This window comes from Sturnira hondurensis, unplaced genomic scaffold, assembly GCF_014824575.4.
Source record: "Sturnira hondurensis isolate 20B ecotype Veracruz unplaced genomic scaffold, ASM1482457v3 Scaffold0013190, whole genome shotgun sequence".
In the NCBI taxonomy this organism is placed as follows: domain Eukaryota; kingdom Metazoa; phylum Chordata; class Mammalia; order Chiroptera; family Phyllostomidae; genus Sturnira; species Sturnira hondurensis.
In genome coordinates this window covers 949,496-965,027 of record NW_028085821.1, presented here as the reverse complement: position 1 = coordinate 965,027, position 15,532 = coordinate 949,496, and the positions used below count along the sequence as shown (strand labels likewise).

The window sequence follows — 15,532 nt, the reverse complement described above, 5'->3', positions numbered from 1 at the left end:
GAAATTCGTGTTCCCACTTAGCCTTCGCTGGCATGGTTGAGGACATGACCACAGTTTTTTTCTGTGGTGTTCAGCTAAAATAGAATGCTTATTCTCTAAAAGTTTTTATGTTGCTAGTGTTCTCCTTTTTTGGTACTTGCGCTAAAGAGAACAAGTCTTTTTGTTCTGTTTGTTTGTTTGTTTCTGCATCTGCTGGTATTTTCAGGTTGCTGGCTTCTTTAGTTCTAAGTCTTGACAGATGAGGCAAAAGGGAAACCCAGGAAACGTACCATTGTTTTGTTCCTCAGGTCCTGAGGTCCCTCACTGGTTTTTTCCCTCCATCTTGCAGACCCGCCTTATGTTTGTTTTATAATGTAATGTCTAGCTGTATTTGGTGGGATGAACAGGGAAAGCACGTCTACTCCATCTTTCTGGAGGCAGAGATCATATCAGTTGTATTTGAACTTGACTTTCAATGGGCTCCATATGTATCTTCTCTGTGCAGGTACCTGGAACTAGAAAGCAGTGGCCACCGGAATGAAGTCAGACTGCACTACCGCTCCGGCAGCCACCGCCCTCACACAGAAGTGTTTCCGTACACTTTGGCTGATGACAAGTGGCACAAGCTTTCCTTAGCCATCAGTGCCTCCCACTTGACTTTACACATTGACTGCAATAAGTAAGTGACATGGTCTCAGTTCAGGAAATGGAAGATTCTAAGACATGACTGAGTACATTACTTATCTGCTGTCTCTTATTTTGCAGAATATATGAAAGAGTGGTGGAAAAGCCTTCCACAGACTTGCCCGTGGGCACAACATTTTGGCTGGGACAGAGAAATAATGTCCATGGATATTTTAAGGTATGCTTTGACTAAAGTCTGAACATAAAGTATAAATATAAATGCTTTCTAATGAGCTTGGAAAATTGCATTTTGCTTTCTATGGTGTGAAACAAAATAATTTGATGTGTGTGGTTTTTCCTATATATGTTTATTTATTTATTTTTTTCTAAATGCCAGCATTGTTATTTAGCCAATGAACACTTGTTTCTCTTGTTTCCCTCTGAGCTTGGTCTTTAGACATTACAGGGGAGATCACAAGTCTGCAAATAGGACAGTTAACAGATCTTTCTTGAAATTAGGCATTCAAAGTAATAAAAGTCTAAAAGGTTAGTGTACAAATAAACTCTCCACTACTGAAATATAACCTTTGATGATAATTTCACAGGGGTGTTATTAATAGAGGTTTGAAAGTTTTTTAATATTCATTATCCATAGTCTCCTTAAACTCCAAGAAGTGAGAAACATACATGCACAAATCTACCAAGGCTAAAAAGCAGTCCTAATTTATATATTTTTCTTTAGTGCCTACTTGAGAGACAGACTCTGTAGAATCTCATCATTGTAGAGAATCTAAAGAACGTAGTTTTCTGTGTTTACAAGAGAAAGACATAAAGTCCAGAAAGTTTCTTGACTGTAGGCCTGTAAGTGTAATCATCCCCACTCACCCTCCCGCCCCCCCGCCCCCCCCGCGACTGTGCGACAACATTGGCTGAGCAAATGGCTGTTAAATAGGGATGGTAGGTTACGTGTCCAACCTTGGGTTTTTAGGTAGGGTCTATGCCCGTAACTTTAAAATTGTATTCTAAGCAAGGTTTATACTCATAGGAAGGTGTTTTTAAAACTTGAACGTTGTCTGTTACTTGGAAACCAGGTGCTCTGAACATGTATTTCATCTAATCCTAGTCTGGCTGGCTTTGATGCTCAGTCTTTTTTTTTCTTCTACGCATGCATAAACCTGCTCTAGAGGTTAAGTAGTTTCTCCAAAGCTAGTCATGGAGAATCGATCCCATTTTTGCAAATCCTGAAAATTCAATGCTCTTTTCTCATGTAAAGGATGGCAAATTTGAGCTGTGAGTGCCAAGCCTCTTCTTTACTTGTAATAGTCTTTCCCTTGGAGCCCAGATGTGGCCTCAGAACCCTTCTCACACACGCATTACATGTACTACACCAGGGATCATGCTTTTTAAGGTAGACTGCAAATGGTGCCTGCTGGATCTGTGCAGTGCACAGCTCTGTACGGGGGACTTTGTTTCTATGTTGCTGCTTCCAAATGGTAGGAGTTTGTATACAAATTGCCTCCTTACTTTAAACCCAAACAAACAGCAGATCCAGCAATTGCTACAGTACACTAAAATATTCATCATTCACATTGACATTCTTTTTGCAGCACACTATTAATCAGATTAAATAGGTAGAAGATATATAGGCCAGTATTTGGTAAATCTTTGCTCAAAATTGTCTCGATAATATGTTGGTGCTGTCATCCCTGCCATTAGACATTCTGTTTGCATTTTTCAAAGAGATTAAGTGAAATATTGGTTTAAAAAAGCATATGAAGTTGAGGAAGGAAGAGAGAAAGGTACTGGAGGAAAGGGACAGCGGGAATGTGTCTGATAAGGTCATTTCTGAACTACCCTTTGGCCTTTGCTTTAAGTCTCCAAAGACTGATGCTAATTATTCCTTAATGACTAAGGATGCACGTAAATTTTGTCTATAAACATGTAATGTGGCCTTCTTTCTTTCTTTTTGGGGGTAAAGTAGGTTATTTCCAGGTGGCATTTAAAAAACTTTCATGCTAAATTTTCTGTACTCTTAAGGTCTTATGACTGAATCTTGCACAGCTGTTTAATACATTTACTGTCCTTTTTGAGTTGAGAGATTAGTTTTAAAAGATTCAACTGAAAAAAAGAGAAATGCTCAAATGAGCATTGCTTTTATAACTCAGTTTTTAAATTTTTTTCTGGTGGTTGCAATTAATTTAAAATTGGCATCAATGTCACTGTTCCTGAAACCAGAAGTGATTTCTGGGTTGATTTTTGAAGGTGATTTCCAAGCCTTACTTCAGTGGCTAAGTCAAAGTAACTTCTCAAAACAACATGACTATTGCCTCTTAATTATATTTTGACATTTCATCTTAAGTCTTTAAAGTTATTATCAATAAGAGAGTCATCATCTATTTTTTTCTTATGTATTTCTTTCTCTTTGCTTTGGAGTCAATACAATGTATTAAAAAGATTTTACTCAGGGATTTTGGTGATTCCATTCTGTAAGGTTTTCTTACATGAACTTGACTGCTGAACATAATTTGGGTAGATGAAAGTAATACGTTTTTTTATTTAATTTTTCACACACAGGGTATAATGCAAGATGTGCAATTACTTGTCATGCCCCAAGGATTTATTGCTCAGTGCCCAGATCTTAATCGCAGTAAGTCCCATTAGTGTTTGCATTGTGTGAGGAAAAGTGTGCTTCTTGCTTAATTTTGTCCAGGGTGTCAGTGCAAAATTGGAGTTCCGATGTATGAGTTGTCAGCACAGACATAACCAGATATAACCCCTTGCGAATACAAATTGAAGCCTTATAGATACAATGTGACCAATGTAGTGTTTTGCAATTTCAGCCTGTCCAACTTGCAATGATTTCCACGGACTTGTGCAGAAAATCATGGAGCTGCAAGACATTTTAGCCAAAACATCAGCCAAGGTAAAAGCTACTTGGAAATAGTGTGGGGAAGCTTAAAAATCCTTGAGGTTCCCTATAGTTCTTTTTATAACCATAGATATTTACCTTTGAGACTTTTCTGTACCCTTTGCCGGGGCTAAATCTAAATATGAATTTCTGCCTGAGGAAAAGGCTTATAAATATTCAAACCTTGGTCATCCATGTAACAAATGATTCAGTAAATCAGGAATGAGGCAGATTACCTGTTTCATTCACTGCTTATACAATGGGATTTATTGTTTAATTTAGTGTCTCTTTTACTGAGGTTTTCTTTATAAGGAAGGAGACAAGAAGATGTAAAAATGTGGACACTAGGATTATGTCGAGGAAATGGTCCCACAAGTGCTTTCTGCCACTGTGTTTTAGCTGTAGGGTAGTTCACTGTCTTGAGCATGTCTAAAGCATACCTACCATTTCATCGGATTGCTGTCATTTTGCATAGAACTTTCATATGACTTGAAAGTTGTGTCGTATATGGGTAGTTTCTGATGATACAAATTCTAAAACTTCTGATTGCACTTGAGTAGACATATTCATGAAATGAAACATGTTTAAAAATGGAAAGTGCCGCTCTGTATTGTAAGTGATGCCATTTTGACCTGGCCTTTATTTATATCTCATAGATTATGCTCCTTTTTCAAAGGCAGGAGCAAATTCACAAAAATAAGAGGGGGGGGGAATCCTTCCTTTTAAATTAAAGGCTTAACTATGTTTACAACAAATAGTTGATGAGCACAGCCATCACTGCTGCTACACACTGGAAAAACTGGGTAGCTACCGGAGCACTTTGCATTTATGCGTTGCCGGAGTGGTGAACACTGTGAACCCCTTCCTTTGTGCCACAGCTGTCTCGAGCTGAACAGCGAATGAATAGACTGGATCAGTGCTATTGTGAACGGACTTGCACCGTGAAGGGAACCACCTACCGGGAACTGGAGTCCTGGACAGATGGCTGTAAGAACTGCACATGCTTGGTATGGCTTCCACCGGATTTCAGACTAAGGGCACTCAGCTGCCCCCGCTCTTTAAAAATTAATTAAAATAATGTCATCATGAAAATTTCAGCACCCATTCCCTCAAGACACAATACCAAAGTGCCAACAAACCCATTCAAATCTAAAGAACTGTGTGTTGCATTATTAAAGATACTTTTTCTAGCCTGTAAAGATTATTATGGTTTAAGAATGCTATAAAAATTAAATTTATTGGTACCCATATGAAGTTAGCAATTTAAATTGGTTTAGTAAGGTGATTCTCAAAGGATTCTATCCTGTTATCCTTAACATTTCCAGAAATTTTCTCATATCATGAGCTTATTAATGTATTTTAATAAAACTAAATTAAAAGCAGCATGAAATATTGTGACCAGATTGGTCCATATAAACAAATAATGGAGTTTAAGTAAGATTATCTTTAAAGGTTTTTTAATATAGTATAATACAAATTAGGGAGTTTAAATAAATATGATTTACCTAACTACTCACTAATAAAGTAGAATATTTAGTGTATTATTGTTTCAAAAATATATGTTCAATTTAAAAGAAAAGTTCACAACCAGTTTGGTTTTGAACTTTTAAATCCCACATGAATTCATCTGTTACAAATCAGAGGTCTATGTGAATTAGTCTTAATAAAAAGTCCACAAGTTCATCAAGTTTATTCCAAAGCAGAATACCATGCATGTAAAAAAGTCAAAGGCAGCTCTGAAACAACAATGTGTGTTCACATGTGCATGTGTGCATTACTTGACTTCTATTCAGGGACATGTTATGTTCATTCTAAAGTTATAGCATTTTAAAAATACAGTAAAGCATTCTCAAATTGTTAATTGGGGGTCAAAAATCAAACTGATTGAAATATGAGATATGGTATCGCAAGGTCAACTGAGTGACTAGAAAGGCATCTAGCAGGCTGGGAGCTCGGGATGCCCTTCAGGAATCAAATTCCTTGCCACTCTGTCTGCGGTTCAGCACCTCTGTGGGGGTCGTTGGCACCACTTCATGGCGGTGGTCTGCTCCACATTAAATACCCACAGGGAGGTTGTGAATCCTGAGCCTGGGCCTTTAGCAGTAGCAATCATTCTCCTGGTTTGTTGATGCTCATTTTGTGAGTAATCTGGGGAGCACGACCCAGGATTACCCTTAGCCTGCTGGTTCCTGGTCAGTGTGCGCCTGTACCTCTACCCATGTCCTCGTCCACCTCACCACACAAGGTGAGGACTCAGGCTCAACTGTGATCAGTTGCTGGACAGAGATGGGAGCCAATCACCAAATGTGTTAAACCCACTTTGTATTACTGTGGGTCTCTGTGTTATGGGTTTTACTGTACAATAACCAAAAATAATAGGAGTGTTCATAAAATTTTATGGGAAGGGTTTAATATGTAAGAAACAGACTTAAAATTACTTGAAGACTACCAAACTGCAACTTGCGAATTCCCTCAATATTGTTTTCTCCTCAGAATGGAACCATCCGTTGTGAAACTCTGATCTGCCCGAACCCTGACTGCCCGCTTAAGTCAGCTCTTGCATACGTGGATGGAAAGTGTTGTAAAGAGTGCAAATGTGAGCATAACTTTTATGATGAATACTTTCTTTGACAAAAATAAATCTTTGTATTAATAAATATTCACCCATCATTTGTTTAATCAGGGCAAGCAAAATAAGTTCTAGAAATGATGGAAAATAGAAAGAATACCTTCTCTTTTGGTTGAGCAGTTATTTTCCATTTAAAAATATTCTTTATTTTAGCACAAAAATATTTTCTTGGAGGAATCTGTTCTGTATAATGACAGTAATAGAAAGTTGTGTAAGAAATTTAGTGGAAGGTATTGCTGTCTTTATACTACTTGATATAAACACCTTCCAAATAGGTCAAGAATGGTCTACTTTCAGCCATGATAACCAAGAAAATTCATGATACAAGTGACATTCAACCACAGATGATATGCCAGCTTCATTAGCCCAAACCACAGAAGTCCACATTGCCATAGGATCAGCCAGCATGGACAAGGCCATGGCCTATTTTTCATGAAAAGCCCACACCACTGAGTAAGGACACTGCCCTGCTCTCAGCAACCACGCATTCACTTTTGATGTCAGGAAATACTCTTTGAATTCATGGCTATCCTGAAGTGGGTTCTAGACCATTCTGTCAGTAACAGAAAGCATTGCATCTGGGCTACTTACACTTTATTTATTTTTTAATCATTTAAAAAAATTTTAAATTGTGGTTCAAGTACAGTTTTCCGTCTTTTACTCCTAGCCCACCCACCGAGCCCTCCCCCTCCCTCCCATTTCCATCCCCCCTAATTTTTGTTCATGTGTCCTTTATACTTGTTCTTGTAAACCCTTTAAAAGACTGCCCTTCTATTCTTGTTTAAAAGAGCATTTAAAATTTAGCAATTATTGTTCAAAGGAATAGTAACTTATATGAAAAGTAAGTTGTTATCAAGTCTGTTTGTAGAATTTATAAAGAAGGGAAAGGAAGAGGGAGGAAGAGGGAGGGAGAATGAATGGCTGCTTTTGCTGAGGTTAGTACGGGTGTGCTCCATGACCATCGCCATTGCTGTACCTTACTCCTGCCTACACGGCATGCAATGTGCTGCTGCTGATGAGAGGGACGGCTATCAGAAAAAAAATCAAGTAGCTGTTTTGTAGTTCATTGAATTAATTTTCGCAGGAGCCTGTTTGTATTTAACATTATTAGATTTACACTGAAGCCAATTCATTCTGTTGACGTATAATAGCCTCGTCAAATACATTCATCTGAACCAGGAAGGGTTCAACGTAATTGTTCTTACGTGTCGCTGGCTGATTTCCTTGGTGAGGAGTACTCTGGAATTTTTCTTAAACTTGTATTAGTCGCTGAAAGCTTATGGTGATGTTCTGCAGTTTTCTTTGTAGAGAGTTGTAGATTGGAAGAAGAAGGGCCCTCTCTAGGGTTTTATATTCATACCATGACAAAAGCAGGAGTAATATTTTTCACTTTAACTTCTTTATCTTTTTTTTTACCACTACTTCTGTGTTGTCACCTGTGAATATGATAGGTTTCCATTAAGTGCTGTCAATTTTATGAGAGTAGGCTGATTGAAATAATGGATCCTCATGATAGATGCATCAGTCAGAAGTCTCGAATTGCAATTCCGATTTTACCATTTGTCTCTGTTACCAACAGCAAGCTGCCCACTAAATCAGAGTGTAATTGAAATCTTCCCAAGAACATGCAGTTAGACTCAGTTGAAATGGTAAAATATTTTGAGATTCATCAATGCAAAGTGCTTTCGGCAGACTTTGGAGTTAATGATGGAAAATCAACTGTGTTTGTCCCGTATATAAAATAGTGTAAACTCCATGTAAGTGATCAGTAAGGAGACCATATCACTGAAGAAATGCCAAAATAATTCATTTGAGTGTTTCATTTTATATGGTTAAAATATCAAGGATAATGTGACTTTGTCTTTCTGCTCATATTCAGTGACATTAGTACTGTGGAATACAGAGGATTTGTGCCTGTGTTTGTTTGTATTTTGAGTATTTGAACTTCCAGTTCTGTTGATCAGCATTTTGCAAGAGCTACCAATATATTTTCACAGAAAATTTTTCCCAAGGGAAATAAGCACTTAGTTTGTATGGTAAATGTTCTCAGAGATTTTTGGGGGACTGTGTCTCCACATGAACAATTTTAAAATCAGTCACTAAAAAATCTTCGAGAAATGTGCTTCTTTAAAATTTTATAAAAACTTACTTTATAAAAAATAGATAGCACTTAAGATAAAATTAGTAATCATTAACTGACTTGTTTTCATTGTTCAGATGTCCAAAAGTGAAAGAAGTCAAATTATCATTGTGATTTATAAGAAATTAATTTCAGTTGAATGTAAGTTAACTTCTGTGATTTTTACTTCTTAAACCAAAACATAAACCTACTTTTTACACACTGCACTTGTCCTGTCATTGAAACTCCTTTGCTCATAGCCTTTTTAGTGGCATAAAATCAACAAAATATATTCTTTCGTGAGAACTGTTTAAAAAAGTTAATCCATTACTGTTCCTAAAGCCCTTGGAAGGCAAAACACATAACTGCTAAACATTACTCTGTCCAGATTGAAACGAACAAAGCAAGTGCGTGTGGCCAATCACTGTATGATGTTCTTTATTTAATGCATTCAGGCTCGCTTCTTCAGGGCATTTGTGCAACTCTGAGCAGCCCTATTTTGCTGTCTGCTTTGTATTTTCCCTCTGTAACGTCAGCTTCAGCCCTTTATCTAAGTACAAATACTGATGAATAGTAAGATGGTCGTTCTTCTGGGAAAGAAGTCAGAGAGAACCAAGCCTGTCACTTGTCTTTAGTTGAATCCACATAAGCAAAGTGTTGAGAGGAGGGGCTTAACCTTCCTGCTCCCGCCACTGAGCTACTGTGGTAGTTACACAGACACAGGATAGAATCCAAAAGCAAGAACATCAACGATAAATTATTAAGGTGATAAAAATCACAACTATATTGAAGTCATATCACCTCCATAGGTTAGACAGCACGTACTTTGTTCCTCATGGGATCTCTACAACAATTCTGTGGGCATTGCCTCCTTCTTCCTAATAAGAGGGATTGTGTGACTGGCCCAAGAATGCACAATTACTTGGAAGTCCCAGAGAAATTCCGTCTGAATGGGCTGTGCTTTGTGAACCTGCTTCCTTTTTAAAAACCATCTGCAACAATTGATTTAAGTGATGCACTATTATTGACTGGTAGCTAAGTTTGTCCTACAAAGCTGTTTGGAGTCTGGGCTAAGTCTAGGTTGAGTTGCAAAGTGAGAAGAATTTGCCTTTGTTTCTCAATCTCCCCTTTCAGTCAACATTACTACATCCTTTACCCCAGTCATAGGCCCTCAACTAACGAACAGCAAGACTGACCGATACAAATTTAAGATAGTTCTAGGAAATGTGAAGTGTAAATATTTTGGCTGAGTTTAACTGCAACAGGATGAGGTCAAGCTAATTAAAGTACATAAAATCCCAGCCCAGGTTATAAAGCAAAAACAAAAACAAAGAATTAACAAAAAGTAATTGACTCAAGTCATAGGAAATAGAAAGCTATGGAAAGTCACTAAAATTAGGAAAAAAGTATTCAGTGCATTAATTTATTATTCTTTCAGTAGATTGTAGAGTCATGTCTGAATATAGAGCTCTGTTTTACAGAAAAAGTGATTTATGAAAATAGAGAATCTGAAGAAGGCCTGAACTAATGCTATAATGTTTTTTACTAAAGAGGCTATGTTTAAAAAAAAACAAGGGAGGCAAATTTCATCTCTATTTCTAGACAGACATGAAATACAGGAAATGTGATGGTGACTATCAGATTGGCTGGTGCTTGCCTAATAGCAGTAGTTATTTAATTGTTATCTTCTCAGAGGCCAGATTTATATGAAGACATTAAAATCGTCATTCTTCTGCTAGAAGAAAATATGAGTTTTAGGATATAATATAGATCACACTTCAATATTCCATGTTCTAATTAGACATTGATTATATTAAATTAATTATTTTTATTGATTATGAAGAGAGAGAGAGAAGAAGGGAGAAAGAGAGAGAGAAAAACATTGACTTGTGGTTCCACTTATTTCTACATTGATTGGTTGCTCCTTGTATGTGCCTTGGTTGGGGCTCGAATGTGCAGCACTGGGGCATTGGGATGGTGCTCTCACCAACGGAGCTCCCTGGCCAAAGCTTTGTATTATATTTAATTTTAAAAGCTCTGTCAGCTTACATAAATTGGGGTTACTACAATATATGTGTGTATTGAGTAATTATATGAGTTGTAAAGCTAGACTTCCCTTGGTCTGAATTCCAGGTTTACCACTTTCTAGCTGTGTGACTTTGGTCAAGTTACTTAACTGAAAGCAGCATCTCTGTTTTCTTGTGTGTACAAGGGAGAGAGTAATTATCTCTATCTTATAGGGTGGGTGTGAGGACTGAATGAGTAATACACGGAAAGTGCGTAAAACAATGTTACCTACTATTACTATTTTCATTGAAAGAGCCATTTGTGTTTTTATTGATTAAAATGCACACTAGTGAGGTTATCTCATTGTGTCATAGATCTTAAAGCTACATAGGACTTCAGAGATCTTGAGAACAATTACTTTTGGGAAGGACAGCTTCAATATCCCCATTGCAAAGGGTTAGTGTAGCCAGGGAGGTTAAATGACTTTTCTAAGATCAAATAATTAGTATGCAATGCAAGGTAATTTTCCCTCAAATTGTGTTTTTTACAGAAGTATATTCTATTGATTATGCTGTTACAGTTGTCCCAATTTTTTTTCCACTTTGGCCCTTTCTGTCTGGTACCTCACCTTCCCTCCAGCAATCTCCTCCTTTAGTTCATGTCCGTGGGTGATGCCTGTTAGTTCTATGGCTTCTCCATTTCCTATACTGTTTTTAACTTCCCCCTGTCTATTTTGTACCTCTATTTTGCTTCTTAGTCCTTGCACCATTTCCCCCATTCTCCCCCTTCTCCCTCCCAGCTGACAACCCTCAAAATGATCCCCATATCTATGATTCTGTTCCTGTTCTGGTTGTTTGCTTAGTTTTATTATTTTTTATTATTATTTTTAGAATCAGTTGTTCATAGTTGTGAATTTGTTGCCTTTTTAATATTTATGATTTTTATCTTATTTTTCCTAAATAAGTCCCTTTAACATTTTATGTAATAATGGCTTGGTGATGATGAACTTCTTTAGCTTTACCTTGCCTGGGAAGCACTTTATCTTCCCTTCCATTGTAAATGATAGCTTTGCTGAATAGAGCAATCTAGGTTGTAATCTAGCTTGGCATGACTTTGAATACTTCTTGCCAGTCCCTTCTTGCCTGCAAAGTTCCTTTTGAGAAATCTGCTGATAGTCTTATGGGAACTCCTTTGTAGGTAACTCTCTGCTTTTCTTTTGCTCCTTTAAAAATTCTCTTTTTATCTTTAACCTTTGTCATTTTATGGTGTGTCTTGGCTTGTTCCTCTTTGGGTCTGACTTTTTTGGGACTTTCTGTGCTTCCTGGACTTATATGTCTATTTCCTTTGCCAAATTAGGGAAGTTTTCTTTAATTATTTTTAAAATAAGTTTTCAATTTCTTGCTCTTCCTCTTTTCCTTCTGGCATCCTTATGATTTAGATGTTGGCATTTTTGGAGATGCCTCAAAGGTTTTGATATATTCTTTCTTCAAGGCCATTCTCTTTCTCGAAATTTTGGATAGGTCATGGCCAAGGTTAACACTAAGAACCGACTCATCATGCATTATCTATTTTTTTGTGTCTGGCTTCTTGAATTCAAAATCACGTTTGTGAAATTCATTCTTGCATGTTGATGCCCATTCATACTTATTGTTATGTATGTTCTATTTGTGTTAATGTACCATAAGCAGATCTATTGTTGAAAGGCAGTTAGGCGCTTTCCAGTTTTGGGCTACATAAATTGTCCTGTAGGTATTCTTTTTTTTTTTTAATTTTATTTATTTATCTTTAGAGGGGAAGGGAAGGAGAGAAGGAGAGAAATATCAATGCATGGTTGCCTCTTATGAGTCCCCTGCAGGGAACTGGCCTGCAACCCAGGCATGTGCCCTGACTGGGAATCGAACCACGATCGTGTGGTTCGCAGGCCCGTGCTCAATCCACTGAGCTACTCCAGCCAGGGCCTATAAGTATTCTTTATGTGGTTTTTTCCTGTTATGAGTGCCTGATGGGTATATACCTTATACTTGTTTGGTCATAGGGTAAAACTGTTTTAGTCTATGTCAAATCAGTTTTTACCTTTGGCAAAATAGTTTTGATAAAACAGTTTTCTAAAGTGGTTATACCAGTTTATTCACCTACCAACTACACATGAACATTCTAGTTGCTCTACACTCTCACTTAGTTAGTATTATTTAGTCTTTTTAACTTTAGGCATGATAAATTATTTTGGTACATGATATGTGTTCTAGTTTAAATTTAAATATTTTTGATAACTAATGAAGATGAGCATTTTTTCAAATATTGTAGGTCACTTTCATTAATTTTAACTAGTAGAAAATGAATAGATTTTTTTTATATTTTTCCAGAAACCATTACTGTAGCTTTTGGCAAGTGTAATTTTGATTCCTTAATTTTCAAATTTATGGAAATAATGTGGATGGTTCTAGCTCTGTCACTTAAAATGAAAGCACAGTAGAGACAGGGATTAAATGACTGTCACTCAAGCGATTTGGGGATTTTTAAAAAGGTATGACAATGTAATTTAACTAATACAGAGACTTCTGAACATGTGAGTACAGGGATGATGGACAAAAGTTAGTGGGATACAATTCACCAAGGATCTCTTTCTTCTAAAATAAGGAAAAATGTTTTGTATAATTTACATATGCTACACTTAAAAAGAAAATAACTTTGGGGCAACATAACCAATAAACTCATCTGTTTCTATGGCGATGCTAGAAGCATGAAACAGATACATGATGCACTGGAGGTTCTCATGCATGAACACAATTAGATTAGCTGGCATTGCAGAGATTCAGGGGGCTGGCTCCATGACCAGAATGCTGATATACACTGAGGGGATCTATGCAATAATGAAAAAGGTAGAAATAGTGATAAAAACGAAGGTGTGTGGTCTTACATATCAGATGCAATATTTTTAGAGTGTTTCCTGAAACTCTGTAGTTAAAAAAAAAATTACATCATAGCAGACAACCAAATGACCTGAGAGCTAATGGTGTTGCTGTAAATCACATGTATGATCTTGGTCTAGAGTCAGTCTTTTCTCACCAACATAACCCTAATTTAGCATCTAAAATGACAGTGGGTGAATAATGGAATAATAGAAGTAAGATACTTTTTTATTTCTATAAGTCAATGTGGAAAAATAGGCAAAGAAATAGTCTACCTGTGCATTATATAGTTAAGATAATTGAGCTTATGATAGGGGATATTTTCAATAAAGATAAATAGCTAAGTTTTATTAAAGATTTTATCTGGATAATCCTGTGGGTTTCCTAAACACTGTCATTTATTTTGTGATAATACTTTTTTATAAATTCTTCAAAAAAGCATTTGGTGTACCGCTATCTTTTACGCACTATAAAACTGATAAATGCCAAATCAGTGGAAAAATACTGAGTGGGCAATATATTAGTAAGCAAGAATAATTAATATCACAGTCTCCAGATTAATGACTATATGAAACACCATGTGATAACATTTTGATAATCTGTCAAAAATGTAAATGTTGATTAGTCAGCTAGTAGCAGAGCTGGTATGCCGGGAAAAGTCAGGGCAGAATCACAGAACGATGACAGTGTCACAGTGATTTAGCTACTGTGTCCTGTACTCCGCAGTCCTGAGAAGGGCAGGTTGCTTGATGCTGTTATTTTTCTTTCTAATCCCAGTACAGCATTTTTAACCTTTTAACTGAACATAATGTATGCATACACTAAATATTCAAGCTATCTAAAAAAAAAAGAAAGTATAAAAATCTCTCTTTTTACCTCTCCCCAAACTTCTCTTCTTTCTACTCCAGATTTTTAGTGCCTCTGCTCACAGATTCATGTATAGGCTTTTTATATGTGGTGCATGGTATCCTACATTTTCCTGGACTTTTACCTTAGAGATGTTTCCATATCAATGAACTGTTAAAAATTGCTGCATATTATTCTGATGTATAGTTTATTATAATGTTTTTTCTCTCCTCTCAAAGGGTGTTTTGGTTGTGTCCAATTTGTCGTTATTTTTCTCATGAAAAATAATATTGCAGGATGTCTTTAATACATAATCTTCGAGCAGTTGTATATGGCTTTAGCTATAGGGTAAAGTGCTAATGGTGGTATTAAGGAGTCAGCGTTTCCCAAATTACTCTGCAAAAAGCTGATCCTGGGCATTATTCCCTGATAGGGAGCAGCGCTGAGGGAAAACAGAAAACACCACTTTTCTCTTCATTTCACTAGGTCTTTAAAAAGAGTGCAGACTCTTAAAGAGGGCTTAGTAATACCGACTCGTGGGAGACCCTCTAATGAGAGCTCATCTGTAGAAGCCTGAACTTTCTTGTTTTACTACTACAAACAACATTGCCGAGTGAGCACATGTAAAGTCATTGTCGCAATTAATTGCTGTTCCTTATCTTCAGTAAACTCCGTAGATGGCATCAGCATGTATTGAATTTATGCTTTTCTGACATGAACGTGGTTTTCCAGAAGACACCACATGGGCTGCTGCCCCCAGATTCTGAGGCGTGAAGTGGGCCGTGCCCATTTAATCCTGCTTTACTTTAAAATAATAGGGTGTTCAGCCTCTAGCTCTTCACTCTGAATTGCAATTTTTCTGTATTATTAAGAAAGATGATTGAATTCATGTATTTGTGGGTTTTATTCTTTTGCATGCCCCATTACATTTCTTCAAAGAATTTTTCTGCCCATTCAATGACATTGCTTAAGTGGCCTACAACTTTTCAGAAGAAAGCTGTATGCAAATCTGTCTGTAATAATCATTGAATCAAACTGCCTAGCATTGTTCTAGGAGACCCAAAATGGGCCTCTTTAGGTGATCAGAAGGCTAGTCCTTCCTAGCAGGGTAAGGCTTTGAGACAAGTGAAAGGATTTTAGATTTATGCCAAAGCAAGAGAGGGATAATCTAGATATCATTCATATGAGACTCAATTTAAGAGAGATGAAAAACACTCATCTTCGGCAGAAAATGCAATTTCTTAGCTTCAATGTTAGGTAATTGTTTTAAAAATGAGCTTATTTTCTTCTCAATAGATATACAAAATTGCATTTGGAATCAGAATAGGGAAAAATAAGATACATGCAATTTAAAGCATCTTACAAGTTGATTTTGGCTATTATGGGAGAGGAAAAATGCAGGAAGACCAGCCACATAATAAAGGTAAGCGGACATCATAGTGCCCATTCGAGAGGGAATGAAGCCACATCATCTACCACCCCCAAGAAAAAGTAGGGAACAGCAGTCCACT

The 15,532-nt window shown here is 36.8% G+C and overlaps 1 protein-coding gene across 2 annotated transcripts in view; it reads left to right on the top strand.

Moving 5' to 3' along the window:
• Nucleotides 1–15,532, top strand: part of NELL2 (neural EGFL like 2) — a 289,076-nt gene that overhangs the window by 55,092 nt on the left and 218,452 nt on the right. For both annotated transcript variants that reach the window (XM_037061082.1, XM_037061081.1), the window contains exons 5-10: nucleotides 485–658; nucleotides 745–841; nucleotides 3,178–3,250; nucleotides 3,444–3,526; nucleotides 4,390–4,518; nucleotides 6,005–6,107. In XM_037061082.1, coding sequence (XP_036916977.1) covers nucleotides 485–658; nucleotides 745–841; nucleotides 3,178–3,250; nucleotides 3,444–3,526; nucleotides 4,390–4,518; nucleotides 6,005–6,107 — 659 coding nt within the window. The remainder of the gene's footprint in view (nucleotides 1–484; nucleotides 659–744; nucleotides 842–3,177; nucleotides 3,251–3,443; nucleotides 3,527–4,389; nucleotides 4,519–6,004; nucleotides 6,108–15,532) is intronic.